The sequence below is a fragment of the Rhinatrema bivittatum genome, chromosome 4 (genome assembly GCF_901001135.1).
Source record: "Rhinatrema bivittatum chromosome 4, aRhiBiv1.1, whole genome shotgun sequence".
Lineage (NCBI taxonomy): Eukaryota > Metazoa > Chordata > Amphibia > Gymnophiona > Rhinatrematidae > Rhinatrema > Rhinatrema bivittatum.
The window spans coordinates 381,065,404-381,093,302 of record NC_042618.1 but is presented as its reverse complement, the minus strand read 5'-3'; the positions used below and the strand labels follow the sequence as shown (position 1 = coordinate 381,093,302).

The following is a 27,899-nucleotide window of genomic DNA, read 5'->3' as shown; positions in this document are numbered from 1 at the left end:
AAAAATACGGGAGAAGCATTAAGGGTTAAGTAGCTAAATGATACAGATTTGGTACTCTTTTGCCCTTACTGTCTTTATCTCTACGATTTCCAGAAAGATGTGCAGCGCCAGGGTCTTAGCCATACAGAATGTTATTTTTATCTCTTGCAGGGCAGGAGAAGTTTTATAGGCACCATTCATGGGTTCGCTCCAGTGGAGTAGCTGGTGTTGAATAGCATTTGGGAATTGTGTATGCCCATCTGCCAAAAAAGGATGACTCTCAACTGGACAGGCTGGATGAGCCATTTTGGTCTTAATCTGCCACCATTTGCTATGTTGCTACATCACTGTGTTACTGTGCTTCCTCACATTAAACATTTGGACTTCTTCTTCCCTCATCACTTGAAAACAGAATTTAGGACTGAGATAAAAACCATGCACCAGATGTATGAAGTGATTTTTCCCAGTTTGTATTTATGGCAAAATGCTTTATGCATTTGGTCCATATTCTTTCACACATATGGGTGTATTTTCTGCAAGAAATTTGCTTATCTTTAATTTGTATTATTAATAGCAAAGGTGATACCATATTACCAAGTCCCTAGAGAAGTCCCCCTGTGATATGGTAGCAGAATCAATAAATTTTGTAATGAGGAAATGCATTGATGTAATGAAATGCAATCAGGAATTTGCTTGGCAATACCTACCAGCATCAGTTCAGATATTGTTCATACTACAGAGCATACTTTTTCAAATCGCATGCAGAACATTTTGTAACAATATTTTAAACAGAACCAGAATAAAAGGTAAGATTTTGTCCTACAAAATTTTGTTTGTTTCTTTGAGCTTTCAGTTCATTCAGAACCATGCTCTATTAAGCTACAGTGCAACAAGACCAGGTTTAAGATTTTGGCACCCATAGGCAGAGTGTCACAGTGACATGGCTATGAAGCTGCAGCAGTGCATAGCCCTACAGCAAGCCAGAGCAAGCTCGTCTTTGGCCCAGGAATTTAGTGCTTTCAGAATTTGCCATCCTAGGCAGTTGCCTACATTGCCTGTGCCTAAATCTGGACCTTCATTTGCAATTAGTCAGGGGTTTTCCCCTGTTTTATATCCCTTCTCAACTTAGTTGAGCCATCATAGCCATAGTCCTTGGTCAGGGAGCCACAAGCCGTGGCGGCCTCTGGACCCTGTCTAAGGTAGATCCTAAGGGGTAGATCTTTAAAAAATACGCGATCGCGTACTTTTGTTCGCGCACCAGGCGCGAAAAAAAGTACGCTGGATTTTATAGCCGCGCGTATCTTATAAAATCCGGGGTCGGCGCACGCAAGGGGGTGCACATTTGTGTAACCTGCGCGTGCCGAGCCCAGCATGCGCTGCCTGTTCCCTCCGAGGCCGCTCCGATTTCGGAGCGGCCTCGGAGGGAACTTTCCTTCGCCCTCCCCCCACCTTCCCCACCCCCCCGGCCCTATCTAAACCCCCCTACCTTTGTCGGCAAAGTTACGCCTGCTGAAAGCAGGCGTAACTTTGCGCGTGCCGGCCGGCAGCCCCGCTCCGTCCTCCGGTCCCGAGGGCTGGTCCGGAGGCCTCGACCACACCCCCGGGCCGGCGCCGTGGCACGCCCCTGAAACACTGCGTCGTTTCGGGAACGCCCCCAGACACGCCCCCTCCCGCCCCTTTTCGAAAGCCCCGGGACTTACACGCGTCCCGGGGCTTTTTGCGCGCCGGCGGCCTATGCAAAATAGGCGCACAGGCCTTTTAAAATCCGCCCCTAAGTCTCATAACTATGTGCCACCAATGAGAGATGACTGAGACTTGCTCCTTTCAAGGGTTTGTGGATCTGTAGCATCCCCAAACCCAGGGAGCCAAAACCAGACTGGGAAATTGCACCCAGGTGTTCTGCATGGCAATATGTATAGCACTTCCCATGGAACCACCAGGCCAGCCTTAAAATGTTTATATATATATTTATTATATACCAACATTCAATCTGAGATATCACATCAGTTTACATGCAGGTACTTCCCTATCTCCAGAGGGCTTACAAGCTAACAGGTCGATACAGTAAGGTCGAGGTAGAAACAGTGAGGTAGTGTCAGGCGCACCCTTCCTCCCCGCACGCACAGTTCTCTTCACTAACTCCCCGATACTCTCCTCTAATCGCATGCAAATGCATGCCGCGGCTTTAAAGCGGTAGGGAAGGGTTATGCCCGCGTAACCCATTTTACTGTATAGGCGCTTAATACAGCGCCTATACAGTAACCAGGGTGCGCTGGTACCTGTCATTTCAAATGACATTTGAAATGACAGGCACCAGGAAGTGTAAAAATCAAAATTTTTAAATACCTGTCGGAGGGCCGCGTGGGTCCAGGCGGCCGGCGGGATCCGGGGGGCCGGTGGTCGCGTGTTAAATCTAGGCCGCGGGCGGGTGGGCGCCTGTTCCGGGCGGCGGGTGGACGCGCGTTAGTTTCAGACGGCCGCGTGGGTCCAGGCGGCCGGCGGCGGCGGGAGCCGGGTGGTCGCGTGTTAAATCTAGGCCACGGGCGGGTGGGCGCCTGTTCCAGGTGGCGGTGGCGGCGGCGGGGGGACACGCGTTAGTTCGAGACGGCTGGCGGGCGGCGGGTGGTCGCGTGTTAAATCTAGGCCAGGTCTGCACAGGCGCGCATTCATTCATTCACTGCCGGTGGGGGCTGCCAGAGGCAGCCCCCACCGGCAGTGAATGAATGCGCGCCTGTGCGACCCCTGCGATTCGGCGCTCAAGGCGTGACATCACGGCATGTGACTGCCTTGAGCGCCGAATCGCAGGGGTCGCACAGGCGCGCATTCATTCATCCAGGCGGAGGAGCCGGTGGCGAAAGCAGCCGGCTCCTCCACCTGGATGAATGAATTCATTCACTGCCGGTGGGGGCTGCCTCTCCGGCAGCCCCCACCGGCAGTGAATGAATGAATGCGCGCCTGTGCGGACCCGGCCTAGATTTAACACGCGACCACCCGCCGCCCGCCGGCCGTCTCGAACTAACGCGTGTCCCCCCGCCGCCGCTGCCGCTGCCGCCTGGAACAGGCGCCCACCCGCCCGCGGCCTAGATTTAACACGCGACCACCCGGCTCCCGCCGCCACCTGGACCCACGCGGCCCTCCGACAGGTATTTAAAAATTTTTATTTTTTCTTCTGACAGGTTTTATGTGTCCCACATCATTACATTTTCTCGATCATCTCTGTATCGCTTTTTTTTTAAATTGTGTTTTATTGTTTTTGAGTGTCTTAAGCGGTGTCGATGGATTTGTTACTAGACTCACAGTCCTAACTCCTACTAGGGGGAGGCGGTAAACTAACACGTTACGGCCGTGGCAAAACAGTGCGTTACTAATGAGAGAACCTGAGTGCCCGTTACGGTATCGGAGGGGAATAGCTAATTCCTTCATTATACAGCTAATTCGTTCATTTACATGCCGGGTGCGGAAAGGGTTACACGTCTGTTTTAAGAAGCGCTACGGACGCGCAAAACTGGAGACTGTATCGCTGGTTTGCCTTATGCGTCTGAATTGTGCGCAGCGAGCTCGTTACAGACGAGAAATCTTCAACTGAACTTTACTGTATCGAGCTGTAAGTTTGTACCTGAGGCAATGGAGTAAAGTAACCTGCCCAAGGTCACAAGGAGGGACAGCAGGACTTGAACCCTGGTCTCTTGGTTTGTAGCCCACTGCTCTAACCACTAGGCTATTCCCCCTCCCTAATGATATATAAATATATGTATACTGTAAAAAGCAACAATTTTGAACTTACGGTATATGTTTGCCCATTTGGACTTGCTTGAAGGTACAGCTAGTAAAATTGCATGAGTTTTTTTGCAGATGAAGTCCACAGTATTTTTCGTTATACTATGCTATAATTTAAAAATGCAGTGTTTGCCTTAAAATATTTTTCTTGCAGTATTTGTAGGAGCAGAATTCAGTAGCAAACAGGTGATAATGTAAAATGAGTAAGTTACAGCTGCAAATATCAAACCTATTTAAAATTAAACATGCCAATTCAAACTTATTTTTTAATTCAGTTCTTCTGTTTTCTCTAGGGTTTGCCTTTTCTCAGTAAAAACATTGGACTGCCAAATATCACTTTCAAATATGACAGTAAGTATATTTTTAATATAATGATAATGGTCAGCTCATGTCTGGAAGGGCTGGTCCTTCACTTTCTGCCTTCCATAAATTCAGTTTATTTCACCCTTGTGATGACTTTAGATAAAAGGGATTCCCTGTTGAAGACTAAAGACCATGGCATTAATCTTGTTGTCTTTCAGGGTTTTTATGTGTCTTTGTGCCATTTCATTTCATCCTTTATAGTGCCTGTACTTGTAAATTCAAGGAATGCGGTTTTTAATTTGGAAATGTTGTTTTATTGCTTTTGGTTTTTCTGTCTCTAGTACTTGTCATATTGATTTAAAGTTCATATTAGCTGCCATTCTCCACGTTCTTTTCTCTAAAAAAACCCAAAAAAACCAATTACCAGTAATCTCACAAAATATAGAAAATATTTTGTAACTATTAAACATTTTAGTTTGAAATTATTTCTTGGCGGGCTATGACATACAGGAGTTGTCTTGATTTCTGGTGAGATGGAGCTTAGGGGAGGAGATTTGGTGAATGTCAGTAGGAGGAATGGTAGGCATATGGAAATGTGAAGGGTACTACAGGAGACAATTAAAGACTGTAGATATCTAGGGGAATTGGATGCGAATGGGGGGATTTAGGGGTACCAGCAATGGGAGAAGATATGCAAGAGAGGGGAGGAGGACAAAAGGTGCAGGAATCATATCTGAGATTAAATTTACATACAATTTTCCCAAATGGTCTTTTTGTATTTATAATTTGTTATTTCGATATTCAAAACCCTGCTCACAGGCAGATGTTCAGATTATGAGCATGATTTTGTGATTGTAGTCCAAAATTATTTTCACCCATCTCTAGAAAGAAACCTGGGGAGGGGGTGGGGTAAAGAGAGGGAGCCTCTACAAGAGGTGTAAATGGTATTAGAAAAAGCTTGGAAGGGATGGATGAAAGGGAAAGGAAATGGGAATAGCAAAAGCAGTTTTCATGGATTTTAGTGAAGATTCCAGGCTGCACCAGATGCTGAAGGGATTTACTACTGCTTTAGGCTGGTGGGTACTTGGCAGAATTACACCAAAACTCCCCATTGAAAGGACACTTTCATTACATAGCACAAATATTTTCGTGTGGTACGTGCCAGAAAATGGACAAGCCACATAATTTGCTAGGTGAACATGAGACGAGGAGGCTAGCTTGACTCTTTAACAACCAAATGTGAGATGAAACCAAATTATGCAGAGAAAAAAAATAAATCCGCCAACGGCTGATTCAGAAGTACTGCTGTACTGTTGCAACAAAGAAATATGGCTTTGCGTCTTCTGTCTGATTATGCTAGGACTCGGGATTGTTTCAGAAGTGATGTGCTTAAGCTGTAGAGAGGTTAGGTAAGGCAGCTGCCAATACTGCTGCAACATCTGCTGGCCCAAGAGTAGCGCCAAGAGAGGGTGGTGATCGGGGGAGGGGGGTGTTGTAAGGTGTATATCTTGCATGAGGACTTCCCTTTCAGCTCTGGGCCAGCAAGAGAACCTGGCATCTAGGAATGCAGCCTGGGGGGAGGGGGGGACAGGTTATAAAAATGGAAGAAAATAATTTTCTAGCTGTTTACATCTCTGCTTAACACTATATCTGCTTGTTCTTTCTGTTCTTGGTCACCTGTATCCTCAGATATCTCCATCTCTGTCTCCTGTATCCTTCTTTTTCTTGATGTCCTGTCTTTGTCATATTTCTTCAGCTGTTTTATATCTCATTTATCTTTCATTTCTCTGTGTGCACATCGGTCCACTGCTCCCACCTGCTTCCTCACTGCTCCCACCTCCTGCCTCATTGCTCCCACCTCCTGCCTCACTGCTCCCACCTGCTTCCTCACTGCTCCCACCTCCTGCCTCACTGCTCCCACCTCCTGCCTCACTGCTCCCACCTGCTTCCTCATTGCTCCCACCTCCTGCCTCACTGCTCCCACCTGCTTCCTCACTGCTCCCACCTCCTGCCTCACTGCTCCCACCTGCTTCCTCATTGCTCCCACCTCCTGCCTCACTGCTCCCACCTCCTGCCTCACTGCTCCCACCTGCTTCCTCATTGCTCCCACCTCCTGCCTCACTGCTCCCACCTGCTTCCTCACTGCTCCCACCTGCTTCCTCATTGCTCCCACCTGCTTCTTCACTGCTCCCACCTGCTTCCTCATTGCTCCCACCTCCTGCCTCACTGCTCCCACCTGCTTCCTCACTGCTCCCACCTCCTGCCTCACTGCTCCCACCTGCTTCCTCACTGCTCCCACCTCCTGCCTCACTGCTCCCACCTGCTTCCTCACTGCTCCCACCTCCTGCCTCACTGCTCCCACCTGCTTCCTCATTGCTCCCACCTGCTGCCTCACTGCTCCCACCTGCTTCCTCATTGCTCCCACCTGCTGCCCCACTGCTCCCACCTGCTTCTTCACTGCTCCCACCTGCTGCCTCAGTCTCTCTCCCCACCTCAATCTGTCTTGCTGCCTTTCAGCCTCTCCTTCAGCCTGCTTCTCTTTCTTTCATCCCTATGTCTTTTCTCCCTCTTAATATATTGCCTCTCCTTATTTCTCCCAGCACTTAATTCCCTTTCCCTCCAACCATGCTACCATCTTTTCTGTCTTCTCTACTGCTTCTTTCTCACTTCTCTCCTCTCTTTTGCTTTCTTTCCTGCTCCTTTGTTTCCAACTCTATCAGAACAGGCCTCTGCTCTGTCTATGGCACCATGACTCTTCATCATTCACAACTGTCCAGGGTTTTCTCCTCATTTATAACCCCCTCCATTCCAGCTCAGCCATGGCAGTAACAATCTTCATCTTGAGCCACAGGTGGGGATGGATTTCCCAACAGGGGACACTAGGCAGCTGCCTAGAGACAACCGTACTGGCACTGGTAGGTCGCACCATCACCAGAAATGGTGCTCCTGCACAGCTCTATCATTATTTTGTGACGGCCAGCTGACTCTGCTTCGAAGGGGGAACTCTCCACACAAGCCCACTAACCAACTGTAACATGCAATTTCAGAGGAGGATCCACCCCCACCAACCTTCTGTGGGCAACTGGATGGTTAAATCTACCCCGACCATAGACCAAATCCATGTATACACCCCTAGTATGACCAAAAAACGGCTGATAACATTAGGCACATCTGCCAAAACCTTTTAGCATGCACACTAACGATCTAGTGACTAATAATTTAGCGCATTCAAATTATGCAAATAAGGTGATAAGGAGCTCATGAGCTCTTATCGCGCTAATTGCAAAGTGCCGTTCAGTTCACAGAGGCTGCCCAGGCCCCAGTAAATTTAGCACCACCTTGGAGGTATGTGTTATTTATTAATGTGACCCTTAGTGGGGTGTTTTAAGTCCCAAGGGCACACAATCTTATTTATATCTTCTGGGGCTGCTCTACCTAACCATTCACTCCCACGCTGACTCTTAAACCCTTGAGGGGGACTCTTTATCGCGGGATGATCTCACTTATGGCCAAGACAATGAAAGAAGGTCACAGTGTTTGTGCTGTACTTTAAGTGCTTCTCATGAGGTGAGAGGCTGTAAGAATTCAGACAGGAACAGGTTTCGGTGTTAAAATAAAGATGACTGATTCTTAAAATCAAATTAAAGTCCATTGTCCAAAATGATGAGTGTACATCTGACTGTAGTTACAGGGTATCTTTCTGTGTAGGTAGGTATCCTTATTACAGACTTCTGGGTGGAGCCCATGGTGATTTTAAATGTGCATATTCTCCCAGCGGCTGCCCCATGGAATCCTAGTGAGAGGGTTTCCTTTTAACGGGAAAAATCCTCCCTTTAGAGATCTACTTTCCCATAGACACCCAGCCTGTCCTGATTCCTTAGGCGGAAATCCAGATGGGATCTCCTTCTCTTGTACTTTCTTCCTTTGGTTATGTTGTTACTTTATTCCGCAGCTGTTACTTCAGGTGATATTTCTTGGGGAAAATTCTGCTATTACTCCCACGCTGAAATCCCAGTGGGGAAGGGGGATCCAAAAACCTCCCAACTACTCTTTAATTCCAAAAAATACTTTAAATCTTAATCTGGATATCTTCTCTGCCCTCACTGTCCTGCACAGCAGGATCCATCACTAGTGCTTGCCTACCTACAGGTCGATGCAATACTGTGCGCTCAGGCTAACGCACAGGTCAACCTGCAGTTGAATGCGTGTTTTGGAAACGTGTCCATAACCCCAGATCAATAAGGGGATCAATGCGTCCAAAACGTGCATCCAAACCAACTAATATGTGATGTGCATCCAAACGTGCATCCAAACCAACTAATATGTGATGTGATTCAAACCAACTAATGTGATGAGCACAACTAATAGCGCTCATCACATGTAAATACCATGTTGATGAGGCTATTAGCTATTACCCTCCAATGTGAAAAATTTCTGTGCGCTGAGTGTGCACATTTTAGCTCTCAAAAATTAACTCCAGCCCTAGAGCTGGCATTTTGAGGAGCCCCAAAAATTGAACTGAAAAGCAGAAAATATTGCTTTTCTGTGGTTCCTCTGACTTAATATTGTGGTGATATTAAGTCGGAAGAACCATAAAAAGCAGTAACATTGAAAATAAAAGTCCTGATGCCAGTGAGGTTAGGGAAACGGATTCTCAATTTTAGGAGCATCCATTTTCCTAACCTATGCACAACCACTTCTCCTGTGTGCCAGATGCCAAGGAGGCGCTAGGGACATTCAGTTTTCCCTAGCACCTCCTTTTTAATGCAGTGGCTCATTTGCCTACTGCATCGCATGCCCAGGAGAGGTGGATGGGCGTGTGTTAGGAAAGTGCTGAGCACCTGATTTTCCCACGTGGATATTGCATCAGCTTGCTAGTGAGCAGAGTAGATTCACATGTCTTTGGTCCCCTGAAGAAAGCCCCTTCACCCCAAAGGGGCATCAGGCTTAAAAGTCTATCTCACTGTAAATTATAAGAAGGACCCTCTGGCAGGGAGTGCACGGAGAGGTATCTCTTCTAAAAGAAAACTCCTTGGCCAAGGGTGGGAGGCCCTACCAGAGTGTGGAAGAAAATACATATTTACTCTGCAGCTGATCTCTCTAACTGAACCCCACGAGTCTTAAAATGACTTGAGTAAATAGCAATGAGTCACCCAATCCAAAGCCTCTTGGTGGGAAGGCCTGAAGGGATGGATGGCTCCCTTTTCAAGCGTATTCTAAGGACAGGGATAGTGTTATCTAGTGGCCAGACCAAGTAGGGGGGCCATATTAATATGCTGTGCAACTTGATATATTGTGAAGCACCACTAGGCAGTGTCATTTGGCATATAGAAGCAGTGGTAATAGAAGATCTGTCCATTGCTTTCTGCCAGCAAAGACATGGGAATTACCCATTCCAGAGAGGTGATGGTTGTTTGCCTGATCCTTTGGAGGGTCCTTATTGTTGGATCAAGGGATGGGAGGCGACCTTTCATGGTCTTGGGTAAATCATTGACACCTGTAGCGGGTTTTTTTGTGTGTGTGGATGAGAGAGATCCCCATACTAACAGGCCCATACATTTTGGGCAGTTTGTGTGAGGGATTTTCCATAGCATATACATACTAAATGGTCCATGCTCTCTTTAGCCTGGGATTTTTACTGTGTGCATGCTGTGCATCTTGCTAACTTAGGGGTAGATTTTAAAAGAAGCGCGCGTGGTGTACATGTGCGTGCGCTACCCGGCACGTGCAAGGGATTGCACAATTGTGCACCTTGCGTGTGCCAAGCCGCACTGCCTTCCCCCGTTCCCTCTCAGGCCGCTCCAAAATCGGAGCAGCCTCGGAGAGAACTTCCCTACCCCCAACCCCACCTTCCCTTCCCTTCCCCTACCTCCCCCGCCCTTTCCCTCCTACCTTTTCCTTAGCTTTTTTTCTTATTTCACAATTTACTTCAGCCCTGGGGCTGAAGTAAGTTGCGCGCGCTGGCCAATTGCCAGTGCGCGATCACCGGCACCCCGCCCCCTCCCTGCCCCTTTTTGCAAGCTCCGGGACTTACAATGGCTTTACGCGCATCGCTGGGCCTTTTTAAAATAGGCCCTTTTAAAATTTGGCCCTAAGCAGTAGATTTTAAAAGGAGCATGCACGGCGTACATGTGCACGTGCTTCCCGGCGCACGCACATGTACTCCTAATTTTATAACTTGCGTACGCCAGCTCCTGGGCTGGCGTTAAATTTACAGCATTACAATGGGTGCATTGGTTACGCAGAATTTTTTTATTCGGGCGGTAATGGCTAATAGGCTTATCTACATGGAATTTACACGTGATGAGCGCCATTAGCTACGCACTGGTTTGGATGCGTGTTTTGGACATGCCGATTCCGGTATTCCATCGGGTGTAAGTCTAGCATGTCCAAAACGCACGTCTAACTGCGCATTTAGCAGCGCGCTGACCCGAGCTCCCGATATTGCATCGGCCTGCAAGCCTCTTCTTGATCTCTCCCTTTCTTTTGTCATTTCCCCTCATTTTCTCCCTCATCCCCATCCTTCCTCCTTTTTTCTCCATCACACCTATGTTTATCCCTCTTCCCCATCATGCTTGATCCCCTCCTCTGCCCATGACCACTAGAAAGAGAGTAGCACTTGTTATACAGGTGGGTTGTAGTACTCACGGTTCAGACTGCAGCAATTAATCTGTGCCTTAGAAGAGAGTCAGTACCATTAAGGAATGCCACTTTCCTCCTGCTGGCCAGGAAGTAGGGAGCAGGGGTTGAACCAGGGAAGCAGGGTTAAAATTTAGCAGCAGTAATGGCAATAGCGATTGGCTTGGTTTGCTCTTTACTCATTATCTGTTAAGGATAAGTTTAGCAAGCTGAGCTGGAGCCGGAGGCAGGTGCAGAGCTTGAACTTTCTAAGGCTCATCCAGCTCCACTGTCAGGTACTGGGAAAAAGAAAAAACTCAGTTTTTCCACACGGATAAAAAAAACTCTAAAGCTTGAATACCTCCTGATCTATTGCCTACTTACACTCCTTTTGAATTTTGCAGAATTGAGCCTATTAATTTTGCTTAGTATTGGAAAATATTTTCTCATTCCATATCATTTGTGTCTGAAATGAGGGCCTTGATGGATTTTCAGCATGAAAAGTGATTACTTTTTCACATGGTTGGGGGGGGGGGGGGGAGTAAGCCCTTGTCTTGGGGAGAAGTGAAATTATATTACCAGGATCCCGCTAGTGGTAAAGAGTTTGCAATGCAAGACCTCCTGTGGGAGTGTGATGTGCAGCTCTGATGGATCATGTAAAACAACTACTTCTCTCAGGAAAGGCAGGAAGAACAGGAGCAACCGGATGGATGGAAAACAGCTGCTTGCAGTAGAGTCCAAATAGCGAGACGAAACTTGTGTGAGCAGGTCACTACTGCCTACAAAGCAGGAGAACAGAAGCCAAGCAATCTGTTGAAGCCATGCCTGGTTTTAAATCAAATTAAGAACATAACTTCAAAGTCTTTCATATAAACCAGCTATCTTTATAGTTTTGTAGTTTAATGGAACAGTGGTCAGTAATTTGTTACTTTGGCATATTGGGTTTTAGTTATTTCATACAGTGAAACATAATCAGACTTTGTTAAAGTTCAGCTGTCATGTCCTTTCAATGGGCAAATCCCTGATGTGTTTTGATGGTTATATTTTATTCTGTAGTTTCTATTTTGTACTCCACTGAGATACCTTGTAAGATCAGCGGAATATAAATATTCTAAATAAGAAAAGAGTCCACTCATGTGGAAGAGGATTCCTGGCGGGGTGCTCATTAAACAAAATAATAGCTTGCTGGTAAACCATCATGAAAATCACATGCATCAGTTGCTGGGATCCATCATGTGTCCAGCAGCAGGACAGTAAATTGATACTGGATTATCTGTCCATTCAGTGTAATGGGAGATTAACCGACCTCATTGATTGTTTACTGCTGGGCATAATATTTGATATTCACACCTATGAGGAAAGGATAAAGAAGTTAGGGTTGTTCAGCTTTGAGAAGAGGTGCTTGAAGGGGGATATGATAGCGGTCTATAAAACTGAATGGAATAGAATGGGTAAATGTGAATTGGTTATTTGCTCTTTCCATAAATGCAAAGGCTAGAGGACACTGCATGAAGTTAGAAAGTAGCTCATTTAAAACAAATCGAGAAATTAATCTCTGAAATTCATTGCCAGAGAATGTGGTTAGTGCAGTTAGTATAGTTGGATTTAAAAAAGGTTTGGACAAGTTCCTGGAGGAGAAGTCCATAAACTGTTGTTAACCAGGTAAACTTGGGGAAAGCCATTACTTATACCTGGATGTTAGCATGGGATCTGTCTACTGTTTGGGGTTTTGCCAGGTACAAAAATAAGCAGGAGGAAGAAGGTGTGGGGATTTCAAAATTAAATCCCTGCATGTACGTACTTTAGCTGACCTAGCCCCAGTGCCACTCCTTTTCCCTGGAAAGGTGGGATGGACAATATTCAAAATGCTTTTTATCCACTGGTAAACATGCATTTATCCATGGAAAAAAAAACCCCTTTGAATATTGCCCCCAGAAAGGACACAGTAGTTTTCCTTTAACATGGATATTCTTGGGAAAGAGATGTATGACCTGGCAGTGATTTTGTAGTAGTCTCAGGTGGTCCTTTGGATGAAGCTTTTGTGGTATGAAAGTGCTTGTGTATGTAGGTAATTAGATTAGAATAATAGAAACCACTTTTTTCACTTGTTGCCTATTTTTCTCTGTGTTGCAGACTGTACTTCTTATTTGAATTCAGTAGGAAAGCATGTGATTGCTGATGCCCAGAACATAACTATCAGCCAGTATGCATGTAGTGACCAAGTTGCAGTAACGGTATTTTGGACAGCAAATGCCCTTGGTAAGTAAGAGAAAGAAAATCAGGTGGATTTAGATGTTCTTTTATATACCTTTGAAGTAAAAGCAAGACAATATCATCTAGTCCTCAGAGAAGTCCAATGAGGGTATAGTTGAAAATTGCTTTCCTAGGTTTTAGAATCCTTCTGGGCCTTCTGCTGCTCTCTTTGACATATATTTTTATCCACTAGATGGCAGTATGTGCAAGTCAGTCTATAGAGTTTACCTACTTTTGGTTAACGTGTTTCCCAACCAGTTTGCCGTGGCACAATGGTGTGCCTTCAGACTTGATCAGGTGTGCCATTGAAAAGTCACCACTGCCTAATGCTCAGATTTACCTTTATCTTTATCTTTATTAATATTTATATACCGCTTATGTTTTTTGAATTAAACTTTTAATGTCAGAATAGAAACTGATTTTTCTTAAGCAGTGTGTCTCTATATTTAGAATATATTAGTTTATCTATATTTAAGGCTGATTGGGTTAAAAGTGCATATAATCAGTGCCGATTGGATAGTGAACATCTTAAGTTTGAGTTGAGATTTGTGATTGGCTGGATAAGACACTGATTCACATTTAGACACCATAAGCTTTAAAGCCCACAGAAATAGCACTGATAGGACAGTGATCATTATATGTCTCAGTTGAAACTTGTGATTGATTGAAGTAGAGATCATTGCTGAACTAGTGGTCTATTATGTCAAAAGGATTCTGTAGGAGTTTTGCCACATAAAATGTTTATTTTTTTAAATCAGAGCAGCACTTGCACTTACAAGATGATTTAAATAAGTAGTTTTGATTATTAATTTACTAGTTTTAAATGTTTGCTAATATATTTTTGCAGCAGAGAGCGTCTAGAGTCAAATTGAAAATAAGTTTTTGAATTCCTCATGCAGCTGGTATATGGTGAAACATTGGCCATGTTGGAATGGATTTTTGCAACCAGATCCAGTAGTTTTTCTGAAGACTATATAACCAGACAAGTATTTATTTTATAAGACTTATCCTGTCTAAGAGTTCTGCCTGAAGACTGTGCTATTAAATAAGCTTTGTGGACTGTTTTCCTATACTTAACGCACTGCTGCATCTACATTTTATAACACTAGATAAAGTGGTTTCGCTATTCTAAAACACTGATTTCACTTTTGCATTTAAAAAAAAAAATTTGTATATAAAATTTACTTATGATTGGAAGGAGGTTTCAGACTTATGGTATTTTATACCCCTAAGTGAGAGCTTAGCTCCCTGGGATAGCTAAAGCCTTATCCTTCTAATTTTATATTTATTTTTTATTTTTGCAATTGTTATATGTAATGAGCACCATATCAGTGGGCCCTTGGTGCTGTGGCGTAGTTGGTGCAGCCTAGCAAGTGAACCCAGTAGGCACATGCTGACAGTTGGCGGATGCACCCTGCGGCAGGACGGACTGGAACTTCAACTATACCAGCCGCCTCCCCCGCAGGTTGAGCCCTTGGGTTCTGGCAGCCGGCAGGACTTAGGTGGGTCCCTGGGGCTGTCAGGCAGACGAGAATTCCAGAACAGACAGGAGATACCATGGCAGGCCAGAGGTTGGGGCAGGCAGCAAACAAGATGTGGTCAGATCCAAGGCTAAGGTCAGGTCCTGGTGGCAAGCAAGAAAGGTCAAGATCCAAAGCTGAGGCCAGAGCTTGGAAGTCAAGACGAAGCAGGGCAGGAGCAGAGCTGGACTGGAGGCAGGGCAAGGCTGGGACGAGGCAAAGCAAGGTAAGAGGTAAGGCTGGAAAAAAGGCAAGACTGAGGAAACAAGACAGGAACACCAGAACATAGGAGCAGGGCAGGAACGAAGGAACAAGGCAGGAAGGCAGATGGCATACACTGAAGGCAATAGGCATGACAGGAGACCCATTGCTGAGGAGTCTGTTAGTTCCTCCGAAGTTTTTTTTATAGTGGGGGGCCACTGATGTCATCAAAGGTCACCGGGGCTATCTTCCCACCATGGGCTCTTTTAAGTAGCTGACTGTTGGGTGCATGCTTCCCAAAGGGGAGCTGAAGGAATGGCAGCATCCTGAGCTGCACTTGGTGGTATTTAGGAGCTGGTGGTGTTCCGAGTGTGAAGAACTGCTGGCAATGTTGGAGTGAGTAAGGTGGCTTGCGGGGCTGGCCCACGAGCCACCAAATATAATACTAAATTAATTATTGAGTGAAGTTCTTTTCTGTTATACAATGATTTTTAGTTCACTTGCTTCTTTTTTTTTTGTTAGCATTACATTTAGTCCCTCTGATTAATCACATGATTTATAATTACTTTAGCTATGAGTTAAAATGAGGGCGGGGGAAGCTTTAGATTACTTGTTTCCTGGTATTAAGAAAGAATGTGCAAGTGATACGGGGGCAGTTTCAGTAGAACTGCAGCTGAGTTTGGTAGTCCAGCGCTGCAGATTGGTCTGAATCAAATCTCCATGGGATACAAAGCTTGGTGTTCTTTCTCTTGTACTGATCAGAGGCTAATCCCTTTCAAAGCATGAAGTAAGAGTGGGGGTCTCGGGTAACAAGAGAACAGGACTCCTCCCTAGCATGATCTGCCTGTTGACACAAGCACTGCTTTTGTTTCCCTAAATGTTGAGAACCAATTGTGTGTCTTTAGGGTTTCTCTGAGTGACGTGTTACAATCTGCCATTGTAGGTGCAGGGTTGCTTACACTAAGAATCATCAGACTAGTTCTCTCTCTCTCTCTCTTTTTTTCTCTCTGAGATTAATAAAACTGTCAGGAGAATTTAATAAATTGGGGGGGGGGGGGGCCCCACTGTCATTTTGATGCACGAGACTTAGGCTTGATGGGAATTAATGCAGGATTAGTGTTGGGAATCTCAAAGCAGAAATAATTTCAGCTGCTAAATGTCCTTAGTAACAATTACAGGACCTTGATAAGGGTTTCGTGAGACTACTTTTTGGGGGGAATGATCTGTTACAAACATTGCAATGAAATTTGGGCAAATGCTACAAAAGCAAGTTAACCACATTGGTGCAAACTCGACGGTTACTTTTTACCTGTGAGTTTTCACCAGCAATCAAAGCTAAATGTAATCTTTGGCCAGCTGCAGGCTTGTCCCGCAACCAGCTGCACTCGTCCAGGATGCCAACGTGCTGCTTCGCGGTTCCCTTGCCACTGCTCTTCTTAGGCACATGCCCCAGCTTGCCTCATATAAGCCCCGCTGCCGTTCCTGATGATGTCAAGCCCTTCGGGCCATTTAAACCCAGCTGGATCACTGCATCTTTGCCTCAGCAACTGGTCCACTTGCAGCCTTGAAGTGTGTGTTGCTTTCCGTGTGCCTTGTTGTTATCTTGCCTGCCTTGCCTCATTGTTTCCTTGCCCTGTCTGTCCTGCTTGTGTCTTAGTCCCCTGTGCCTTGCCTTGTCTCGTCTGTCTGTCTTTGCCTGACTCCTGATTCTGACCCCTGCCCTGTCCTTAACTTGGACCTCAACATGCCTGCCTGCCCTGACTTTGGCCTGGACCCAGACACCCTTTGTTTACTGCCTGCCCCAACTGGTGCCCAAGATTCAACTACATCTGACTGCACCTTACAGAACTCTTGCCTAAGTCCTACCAGCCCCCGGAACCTGTGGGGAACGGGACTGGTACAGGTGAAACCCCTGATCCAGTCCTAGTAAGAGCGAGTCCATCTGCTGTCGACGAGGGTCTAGTAGGTTTGCCTGCTAGGCTACGTCAACCACACCATGACCCAAGGGCCCGCATCCGTGACACTAAATTATGCACATAGTTTTGATTATTACCTCTGGAAAAAGTGTCCACAGATATTTGTGCCTGATCTTCTTCAGGTATTTTTTTCTAGGCAAAACATAGATATACATGTAGTTTGAAAAATCCAAAACTAGAGGCAGTGTTGTTCCCTCACCGACCTAACCCACCCCTAGGAACACCTCCATAGTGTGCAGATAAAAGAACAATATGCATTATTTTATCCAAATAGAGGTTGTGGAATTTTACCCACAGAAATGGCTTTAAAAATTGCTCTCCCCAGCAGCAGTACTGAGCCATGTCTCAGAAAGCCACATTCAGATCTTTTCTTTTAATCTTAAAAAATAAAGAGCAAATTAATTTGATTCTGTAGTGCATATGGCACAGTGTCCAGAACTAAGAGTCACAAAGCTCCTGAACAATTTTAGGTTAGCAATGGCAGCAAGCAGAGATCCTTATATGAAGCCCCACAACCAGCCTTTGCATCCCCATATCTTACTCCACCAAATGCATGTTTTCAGTTGGGAATACAACTACCCACCTCAGCCATTTTGTGTTATGAGGATCTATCTGTCAGATATCATGCTCCTTATTTAGAGCTGGGAAAGTCATTAGACAAGTGGATAAATGGGCTATTGAAGAAACAAATGATTATTTGTTTGGTATAAAATGTTAATGGTCAGTTTAAATGAGTATTAGTTTCATGGACATTGAACATAGTAAGTGCTAGTATGGAGAGCAGTTATAGGAAAGATCAAATTTGTTAATTCCCAAGAGAAAAGAGTTTTTAAAAGGCTTTGGCCAGCACACAGTTCTAGAAATGAACATTTTTAGTTTACTTTGCACATTCCAGTGAAAAATATCTATGCCTATTAAATTGTTTATTTTTTAGAAATATGTTAATATGAAAGAAATGTATAATTTTTCTCTGGAATGTTAGCATTCAACAGCTATTATTAATATGCAAATAATATTAATTTGGTGTACATCTCCTTTCCACAGACTTAATAAGCAGGCAAGCTACTTATTAAGTAGCAGTGAACTGTGGCCAGATAGCTAGATAGGCGAGTACTTATTCAGCTGAGTGGTGGATAACCATGGCCACTTAGCCGGATAAGTATTCTATCCTGTCAGCCATAACGCCCCCCACTCCTCCTTCCCAAGTTAAAACTTGTATTCGGCCTGAGCCGAACACACATTTTCCTTTCAGCATGTTTCCTTAAACTCCTGATGCATTAGCTTACTGTATCGGGGAGCTAAAAAAAATTATAATCTGTGCGTTAAAACTGTGCTGAAATACAGCAACATGTTTTTGAGGTGCAGACTACTGCATCGGCCTGTCAGAGATCTTGGAGGAAAGAGAGAAGGATTTTTGGGTGTCTGGCTTGGTGGGGGGAAGGGGAAGAGGGAGGGTGAGGTGGGGTCAGTTCTGAAATCCTGTCATTTTTGGCAGGAATTTTTCTAGTTCTGATATAATTATAGATATTATAATCGGCGTGGAGAGTGATTTTCACATTTAACTATGCTAAATATATATAAATACTGAGATGTTGCAACAATGATGTTGCTTTAAAAAAATCTTTTTTTTTTTTTTTACCACCCTCAAGGCATTGAAATCACAAAAGGTTTTCGAGTCATACTAGAGGAGCTGAAATCAGAGGGAAGGTTGTGTCAGCAAATTATTTTGAAGGACCCAAAGCAGCTAAATTTGAGTTTTAAAAGAACAGTAAGTCCTAGACATTTTTCAAAACTCTGTATTAATGAGAAGGAATAAAATACATATAAACTTGCTAGGTGTAGCTTGCATATAGTTTTAAAATAATTCTGTAAGTGATTATGACATGGTTTTAAAAAAAAATGATCAGCTCTATTCTCCATGTTTGTTAGTGAACCGAACCTCAAAATGCTTAAAAAAGCTTGCAAAGGAAACTGAACTCTCTGTACATTGTGTAGTATTTCAAAAGTACATGTGACTACAAGTAATTCTTGTCCTGTATCAACTCAAAATTTGTTTTACAGTTACTGCACAGTTCTGTCAAAACTGCTGAGAGCAGGCTTGTTAACAGTAGAGTCACACATGATTAATTCAAATATACCATCACAAGAAACATGGCATCTTGCATATCGCATGGTCCAGTCTGCTACCACTGCACATGAGGCAGCTTGCGTCACTATGCCATAAATGGCTGCTCCCATAAGATTCTGGGGAAATACAGAGGAGCAGTGTGACAGGCTGCCCAGGGCACTGGTGGTTAGAGAAGACAGGTGTTATTAAAAACAGCTGCCATTCTGTCAGAGTTTATTGTAATGAAAATTTTTAAACAAAAAAATTGTGTGTTCAGAGTTCTGGGCCTTGCCTAGGAGATGCTGTTCCGTAACTCTGGGACAGTACACATTACCGGCTCTCTAAAAATGCATTTAAATAGCAAACAAAATATTACCCACACGCTGGGTAATTTTTATGGTGTCATCCGGTATTCGTCAGTGCCCCCAGTGCCCACGGACCATGTCCATCACGGATCCACATGAGTGTTTTCGCTGCCTGGGGACCTCGCACGACGTCCGGGGGTGTTGCCTGTGTGATCAGATGACCCCCAAAGGCCATCGTGCACGTCTTAATAAGATGGAGAAACCTTTCAGTTCATCCAAGTCCACTCCATCCACACCTGTGTCGGAGTCATCGACACCAAGAGGTCACCGCGAGCCCCTTGACACGCTCCTTCTCGCTATTCCTTTCTCCATTTCTTCTAAGGATTGTGGGGGCAGTGACCGATCTTCCATGATTTCACCGATGTCCCGAACATTAGGATCCTCCATCTCCTCGGTGCCAGGGAAAGACCGGGCTGAGTACCGTGGGAGATCCCACAAGCATCGACACCGGTCATCAGTGCACGGCTCCAGTTCTGGTGTAGTACCGGCGGCTGCCATACCGCCACCGAAGCAACCCCGGCCATAGGAGGCCCCATACTCCCAGGCGTTCCATATCGGTGTCGGGCACCATGCCACCTTGGAGACCTGAGAAAGAGCCGGTGATGCCTCATCCCCCTCCCTCAGTCCTGGCCCCACCAGACTTTCAGGAGGAGCTGGACCGCAGGGCTCAGACCATGGTGCTCAGAGCTCTCCAGATTGTCGAGCCCCTGTCCAACCGGCCCCCATACTGGTACCCGAAACTCTGCCATCTATTCTAGCACCCCTGCTTGAGTGTCTGGATGTCCTTTTAGGCGCCCTACCGATGCAACCGGTGCCCGAGGGGCCTTCGATCCCCCAACAGCCACCGATGCCCCCCACCGGAGCGATCCCGATCCTCGGGTCCTTCGAGGAGGAAGATGTGACCGGTGCCACATTCCCGAAGCCTCAATTCCCCAAGCCTTTACCAGGTCCTTCTGGCCTCCTGCAGCCCCCGGTCCCCTGTCAATTCTCGCGGTGCCCTTGAGGCCCTCGAAGCCGTCAGAGCCCAGGGCTGATATCTCCCATAGTGTCGCGCTACAACCCATGGGGGATGATTCCATGGAGTCTTCCTCCGAGTATCGGACGACCCCCTCTTAGAGCCTTCCCCACCTGAGGAAAGGCATCGATCTCCCCCCAAAGATCTGTCTTTCGCAGGGTTTGTCAGAGCTATGGCCGAGGCTATATCCTTTCAACTGCTCAAAGAGGAGGATGCGCGACACAAGATGTTGTAAGTACAGCAGTTTGTTGATGCTGTTAAGGAGATCGTGCAGTTCCCATCCACGACATCTTCAAGGACCTCCTCCTTCAGATGTGGGAATACCCGATCTCTCTCTCCCCCGTCAATAGGAAGGTGGATTCCACCTATTCGAGAAGTGGCACCTCCCCCACCAGTCGGTGGTTGTAGAGTCCGCCCTCAAAAAAGCCAAGCGCTCCCATACTCACGCCTCTGCCCCTCCAGGGCGAGAGCATAGGGAGCTTGATGCCTTCGGCCGCAAAGTCTTCCAGGCACCATGCTTATCGCCCAAATTGCCGCCTATTAGTTGTACATGACTCAGTACAACCAGAACCTATGGAAGTGAGTCCAGGATCTTGCGGAGACCCTACCGCAGCAGCAGCAGGAGTCATTCTCCGCTATTGCCCTGCAAGGCTTCGAAGCTGGCAAGGATGAGGTGTGATCCAGCTACGATGTCTTTGAAACTGCAGCTTGTGTAGGTGCTGTGGGCATCGGCGCCCATAGGATGGCCTAGCTCAGGGCTTCTGATCTCTGGCCAGAGGTGCAGGAGAAACTGGCTGATCTCCCCTGCACAGGTGTCAACCTCTTTAGGGATAAGGTCCAGGATGTGGTAGTGCAATTGAAGGACCACCATGACACCCTTCAACAGCTTTCCGCTAGTGCTTCCGAAGCCCCTTCCTCGGCCAGGAAACCTTCCAGGCCAGGATCCTGGAAGCCCTTCCACAGGCAGAGGAAGTATTATCCTCCAGCCTCCCGAGCTCACACGCCACGCACTAGCTCCAGGGGCTGCCCCCACCAGCAACAGGCTCCTGGTGCTCCAGCAGGCCCCGGCTACGGGCTTTTGACTGGCGGCAAGGGAGTACGAGTCATTTGAGCACACCCCTGATGCCGGATCCTCCAGTGGGAGGCAGGCTCATTGACTTCGCCCATCGCTGGGAGGATGTCACTTCGGATTGATGGGTCCTTACCATAATCCATCAGGGGTACCACCTCAACTTCCGACAGCTCCTGGGGACTTCTCCTCCATATCCATCATGGGGTTTGTCTGTCCAGGAGGTCATATTTCAAATGGAACTCTCCGCCCTTCTCGCAGCAGGCGCAGTAGAGCCGGTCCCTTGCCCCCAGCAGGACCAAAGGTTCTACTTGAGGTATTTTCTAATTTCGAAAAGGAACGGTGGCATACGCCCCATCCTTGACCTCAGGGTATTGAACAAGTTTCTTGCAAGAGAAAAGTGCAGGATGGTCTCTCTGGGTACACTAATCCCCTCCTCAAAAGAGGGTACTGGTTCTGCTCTCTCGATCTCAAGGAAGCTTACACCCACATAGCTATTTTCTCCAGCCACAGAAAATATCTCTGCTTCGTGGTGGGGAAGGCTCACTATCAGTACAAGGTGCTGCCTTTTGGGTTGGCCTCCACCCGTCGCCTCTTCACCAAGTGCCTGGTAATGGTGGCCGCGTTTCTCAGACGTCGTGTGGAGTATGTCTTCCTGTACCTAGACGACTGGTTAATCAAGAGCGATTCCCGTGCAGAGGGGCTGAGTGCTTTAGCCCTGACAGTGCAGGTTCTACAAGCCTTGGGATTCGTGATCAACTACCCAAAATCTCACCTCTGCCCTTCTCCTCAGCTGGACTTCATAGGTGCCAGACTAGACAGGGCAAAGGTGTTCTTACCCCGTGATCGGGCTCTTGCCCTCGCCTCACTGGCGACCTCTTATGCAGCAGCCGACAGGTGATGGCCCACCTTCTGCTCCATTTGCTGGGCCAAATGGCAGCTTCCGTCCATGTTAGCCCTCTCGCCTGCTTGTGTATGCGGAGGGCTCAATGGACCTTGCGGTCACAGTAGCGACAGGACTCTTAGGATGTTGATATTTGCATGATGATCACGGAACCTCTGCGGGTGTCTTTGTCCTGGTGAGAACACCTCTCCAATTTGGAGCAGGGAATTCCCTTCCAAACTACTCCGCCTCAAGTGATCCTCACCACCGATGCTTCTTCTCAGGGCTGGGGTGCTCATGTGGACTGCCTCTACACATAGGGTCTCTGGACTACTCACAAAGCCCGCTGCCAAATAAACTTTCTGGAGCTTTGGGCAATCTGTTACGCCCTACGGGCGTTTAGAGACTGGTTGTCTCACAAAGCAGTCCTAATCCGGATGGAACACCAGGTGGCAATGTGGTATATCAACAAACAGGGGGCACGGGCTCATTCCTCCTTTGTCATGAGGCGGTGCAGGTGTGGACCTGGGCCCTATCACAGGGGATGTCATTGTGCGCGACATATCTCCCTGGGACTCTGAACGTGCTGGCGGACCAGCTGAGTCGCTCCTTCCAGCCGCATGAATGGCCCCGGAAGTAGTGGCCAAAGTGTTTTGTCGGTGGGGAACACCAAATGTGGACCTCTTCATCTCCCCATACAATCACAAGGTGGACAGGTTCTGCTCCCTGTCATTGGGGGGTGGACTTCTCGCCTGCAATGCCTTCTCCCTCCACTGGTGGCGAAGTCTGCTGTATGCATACCCTCCTCTCCCACTCCTCTTGAAGATCCTGAAGCTTCAACAGATCAGAGGAACCATGATCCTCGTGGGTCCTTTTGGCCCCGACAGGTTTGGTTCCCTCTCCTGCGGGACCTGTCGGTCAGGGCCCCCATCTGGCTGGGGACCGCACCCAATCTGATCACACAGAACCAGGGCACTCTGCACCATCCAAACCTCCGGGTGTTGGTCCTAACGGCTTGGATGTTGAGTTCTTAGTCCTCCAGCCCTTGGCCCTCTCCGACAATGTCTCCCAGGTGCTGATGGCTTCTAGAAAACCTTCCACCAGGAAGTCCTACAGTTTGAGGTGGAGAAGATACTCTGTCTGGTGTGCAGGGCATGGCTTGGATCCATTCACATGCCCCATTCCCCAGCTGTTGGACTATTTGTGGCACCTTTCCAAGTCTGGGATTCAGACCAGCTCAGTCAGGTTCCATCTTAGCGCTGTTATTGCGTACCATCATGGTGTCACTGGCACTCCCATCTCGGTGCAGCCTTTAGTAGGTCGCTTTATGAGGGGCCTGCTCCAGCTGAAACCCCCTCTTCAGCCTCCTGGGACCTCAAAATTGTCCTAGTACGGCTCATGCGTCCTCCCTTTGAGCCGTGTGTTCCTGTGACCCGATGTTTCTCACCTGGAAAGTTATATTCCTGGTGCAATTACTTTGGCTCATAGAGTCAGTGAGCTTCAAGCTTTGGTTATGTACCCGCCATACATGAGGTTCTTTCATGATCGTGTGGTTCTGTGTATGCACCCTAAGTTCCTGTATAAGGTTGTGACTGATTTCCACCTTAATCAGTCCATCATTTTACCCACCCTCTTTCCTAGCCCTCATTCCCACCCAGGGGAACAGGCTCTTCATTCTTTGGACTGCAAGAGGGCCTTGGCTTTCTATTTAGACTGCCTATTTAGATAGGCAGTCCACTCAGCTCTTAGCATCTTCGATACCAACAGACTGGGCATGGCGGTAGTTAAACAGACTATCCAACTGGCTGGTGGATTGCATCGCCTTCTGCTATGCGCATGCAGGCCTTCCGCTGGCCGGCAGAGTTAAAGCTCATTCTGAGCGGGCCATGGCGATGTCAGTGGCTCATCTGCGAGCAATCCCCGTCGGTCGAAATTTGCCAGGTCGCAGGGTGGAGTTCTCTTCACACATTTGCTGCTCACTACTGCTTGTACAAGGATGGGCCTCATGACAATGCCTTTAGTCAATCCATCCTGCACAATCTATTCTAGTCCTGAACCCAACTCTTCCTGCTTTGTGCTCTTGGTGAGAGCCAGACTGTCCCCTGCCAAGCTACAGCACTGCAACTGTTGTGCCTGTTGGCACTTTGTTCGGTAGTCTTTGGTCTCACCTGTTAACGGGGACAGCCTGAAACTTGGTATTCACCCATATTTGAGGGCTACCATCCTGCTTGTCCTAGGAGAAAGCGCAGTTGCTTACCTGTAACAGATTTTCTCCTAGGATACCAGGATGGTAGTCCTCAGGAATCCCACCCACCTCCCCATAGAGAGGTAGATTTTAAAAAATAGTGCGATCGCGTACTTTTGTTCGCACACCAGGCGCAAACAAAAGTACGCTGGATTTTATAAGATACGCGCGTAGCCGCGCGTATCTTATAAAATCCAGGATCGGCGCGCGCAAGGCCGCCGATTTTGGGCAGCCTGCGCGTGCCGAGCCGCACAGCCTGCCTCCGTTCCCTCCGAGGCCGCTCCGAAATCGGAGCGGCCTCGGAGGGAACATTCTTTCGCCCTCCCCTCACCTTCCCCTCCCTTCCCCTACCTAACCCACCCCTCCGGCCCTATCTAAACCCCCCCCCCCCACATTTATCCATGGATTTACGCCTACCGGAAGCAGACGTAAATCCGCGCGCGCCAGTGGGCTGCTGGCACGCCAAGACCCGACCCGGGGGCTGTTCCGGAGGGCGCGGCCACGCCCCCAGAATGCCCCCGGGCCGGCGCCATGCCCCCGGGCCTGCCCCCAAACGCCGCGCCACGCCCCCGAAACGCCGCGTCTTTTGGCGATGCCCCCGACACACCCCTTTTAAAAAGCCCCGGGACTTACGCGCGTCCTGGGGCTCTGCGCTCGCCGGCGGCCTATGCAAAATAGGCGTGCCGTCGTGTGAGGGCCCTGCTCGCGTAAATCCGGCCGGATTTACGCGTGCAGGGCATTTAAAATCCGCCCGCGAGTTAGGTTCTCCTTCCAGTTTGTTGTTTTATATTTTTGCTCGTATTTTTGTATGTTATAAGACTGAAGGGGGACCTCGCATGGATGCACGGATAGTGGCATGCTGGGCATGCTCAGTGTGCTGGTCAAAGCTTCTAGAAACTTTGACAAAAGTTTTGCGTTCCAGGCTCCATCGGATGATGTCACCCACATGTGAGGACTAACATCCTGCTGTCCTAAGAGAACACCTGTTACAGGTAAGCACCTGCACTCTGTGCTGTCCTAATTGAAATTTGCATACCTGAGCTCTATTAGGTGTGAGAAGCTTAGTTGATATTTAGGTAATATTTCCTGTGGAAAACTCACCCTAAATGTTCACTGCTGCTGTTGCTTGCAATTGCCTCTAGGTCTGTCAAGGGTCTACAAGGCAGAAGTTCAACTAAATCCTTGCCAAGTCTATTATGGTACCTCCTTGCAGATGTAATGCCTTTATAAATAAATAAAGTATTCCATTGATGAAGATTGAGTGTAACTCATTTGCACATGTGCTTTTTAAATATTCCATAGTACACAGAGGGCGCAGTTTTGTTTTTTAACATGCCCGGGTAAACTTTGTTCTTTTTCTTATCTAGGTGATGGAATCTCAGCCTTTTCTAAATTTGAAATTTGAAACAGATTATTTTGTAAAGATTGTTCCCTTTCCTTCTATTAAAAATGAAAGCAATTACCATCCATTTTTCTTCAGAACTCTCAGTAAGTATAGCATTGTTTAACTCTTTTAACTTTAAAAAATGCTTTTTTATATTTTGCATAAGGTATATAGTATATAGTTTGCATAAGACTCTTCCTTAAGTACAGTTTGATTTGCTTAAAATCATGCCAGAGATGCTCAGGCTTGCAGAACTGTGCAAATCTGGGGAAATAACACAATCAAGCAGTATAAATGATGTGTGATTTAAAAAGAACTGCATCTTAGCTTATAATGAAAGCTGGTCAAGCTGAAATGCTCTCTGAAGGTGTATAGTGCGAAGACAAAAGAATTAATTTCTCAATGATTCAGGCTTCTTCCATCTTCCAGAGCCCACTCTAGAGCCTTTGGTTTCCTGCAGCAGATTTTTCTAGATTCTGCAGCAAGAGTTAGCAAATTTCTGTGGCAGTAATTTGGCAAATTTGCTTAATTTTGCTTAAAGATTCGAATTTTGACTATGCATAAAAGTTCATTTTTTATTTAAAACCTTACACATTGTTTATTTTTAAACCATATTTAAACTATATACAAATACAAAATTTATCAAGTACAAAAATCAACTATCAGTAAAGATTTATAACTTACAAACTTTTAACTGTGTAATATCACTTTTGTTTTGAATTGAAGTATGGTATAACCATCCATTTTATATTTGCTTGAGAAAATCATTGTCACTTTTCCAAGTATACAGTTTAAGCTTATGTATACTAAAAATATACATAAGTTCCTGGATGTAATAAATGACTGCTTCATGGAGCAATTGGTTCAGGAACCAACAAGAGAGGGAGCTATTTTAGATTTAATTCTTAGTGGAACGCAGGATTTGGTGAGAGAAGTAACGGTGGTGGGGCCACTTGGCAACAGTGATCATAACATGATCAAATTTATACTAATAACTGGAAGGGGGACAATAAGTAAATCTGCAGCTCTAACACTAAACTTTCAAAAGGAAAACTTTGATAAAATGAAGAAAATAGTTAGAAAAAAACTGAAAGGTGCAGCTGCAAAGGTTAAAAGTGTTCAATAGGCTTGGACATTGTTTAAAAATACAATCCTAGAGGCGTAGTCCATATGTATTCCACACATAATGAAAGGTGGAAAGAAAGCAAAACGATTATAGTCATGGTTAAAAGGTGAGGTGAAAGAGGCTATTTTAGCCAAAACAAATCCTTCAAAAACTGGAAGAAGGATCCATCTGAAGAAAATAGGATAAAACATAAGCATTGTCAAGTTAAGTGTAAAACATTGATAAGACAAGCGAAGAGAGAATTTGAAATGAAGTTAGCCATAGAGGCAAAAACTCATAATAAAAACTTTTAAAAATATATCCGAAGCAAGAAACCTGTGAGGGAGTCGGTTGGACCATTAGATGACCAAGGGGTTAAAGGGGCTCTTAGGGAAGATAAGGCCATTGCAGAAAGACTAAATGAATTCTTTGCTTCTATGTTTACTAATGAGGATATTGGGGAGATACCAGTTCCAGAGATGGTTTTCAGGGGTGATGAGTCAGACGAACTGAACGAAATCACTGTGAACCTGGCAGATGTAGTAGACCAGATTGACAAACTAAAGAGTAACAAATCACCTGGACCGGATGGTATGCATCCTAGGGTACTGAAGGAACTAAAAAATGAAATTTCTGATCTATTAGTTACAATTTGTAACCTTTCATTAAAATCATCCATTGGACCTGAAGACTGGAGGGTGGCCATTGTAACCCCAATATTTAAAAAAGGATCCAGGGGCGATCCGGGTAACTATAGACCAGTGAGCCTGACTTCAGTGCCGGGAAAAATAGTGGAAACTATTCTCAAGATCAAAATCGTAGAGCATATAGAAAGACATGGTTTAATGGAACACAGTCAACATGGATTTACCCAAGGGAAGTCTTGCCTAACAAATCTGCTTACTTTTTTGAAGGGGTTAATAAACATGTGGATAAAGGTGAACTGGTAGATGTAGTGCATTTGGATTTTCAGAAGGCGTTTGACAAAGTCCCTCATGAGCAGCTTCTACAAAAACTAAAAAGTCATGGGATAGGAGGCGATGTCCTTTCGTGGATTACAAACTGGTTAAAAGACAGGAAACAGAGAGTAGGATTAAAT

The 27,899-nt window shown here is 46.2% G+C and overlaps 1 protein-coding gene across 1 annotated transcript in view; it reads left to right on the top strand.

Annotated features, from left to right (window-relative positions):
- The window catches only part of IL17RD (interleukin 17 receptor D), a 193,604-nt gene that overhangs the window by 123,610 nt on the left and 42,095 nt on the right, over positions 1-27,899 (top strand). Inside the window, exons 2-5 of the mRNA XM_029600923.1 lie at positions 4,050-4,107; positions 12,811-12,936; positions 18,277-18,395; positions 25,679-25,799. Coding sequence (XP_029456783.1) covers positions 4,050-4,107; positions 12,811-12,936; positions 18,277-18,395; positions 25,679-25,799 — 424 coding nt within the window. The remainder of the gene's footprint in view (positions 1-4,049; positions 4,108-12,810; positions 12,937-18,276; positions 18,396-25,678; positions 25,800-27,899) is intronic.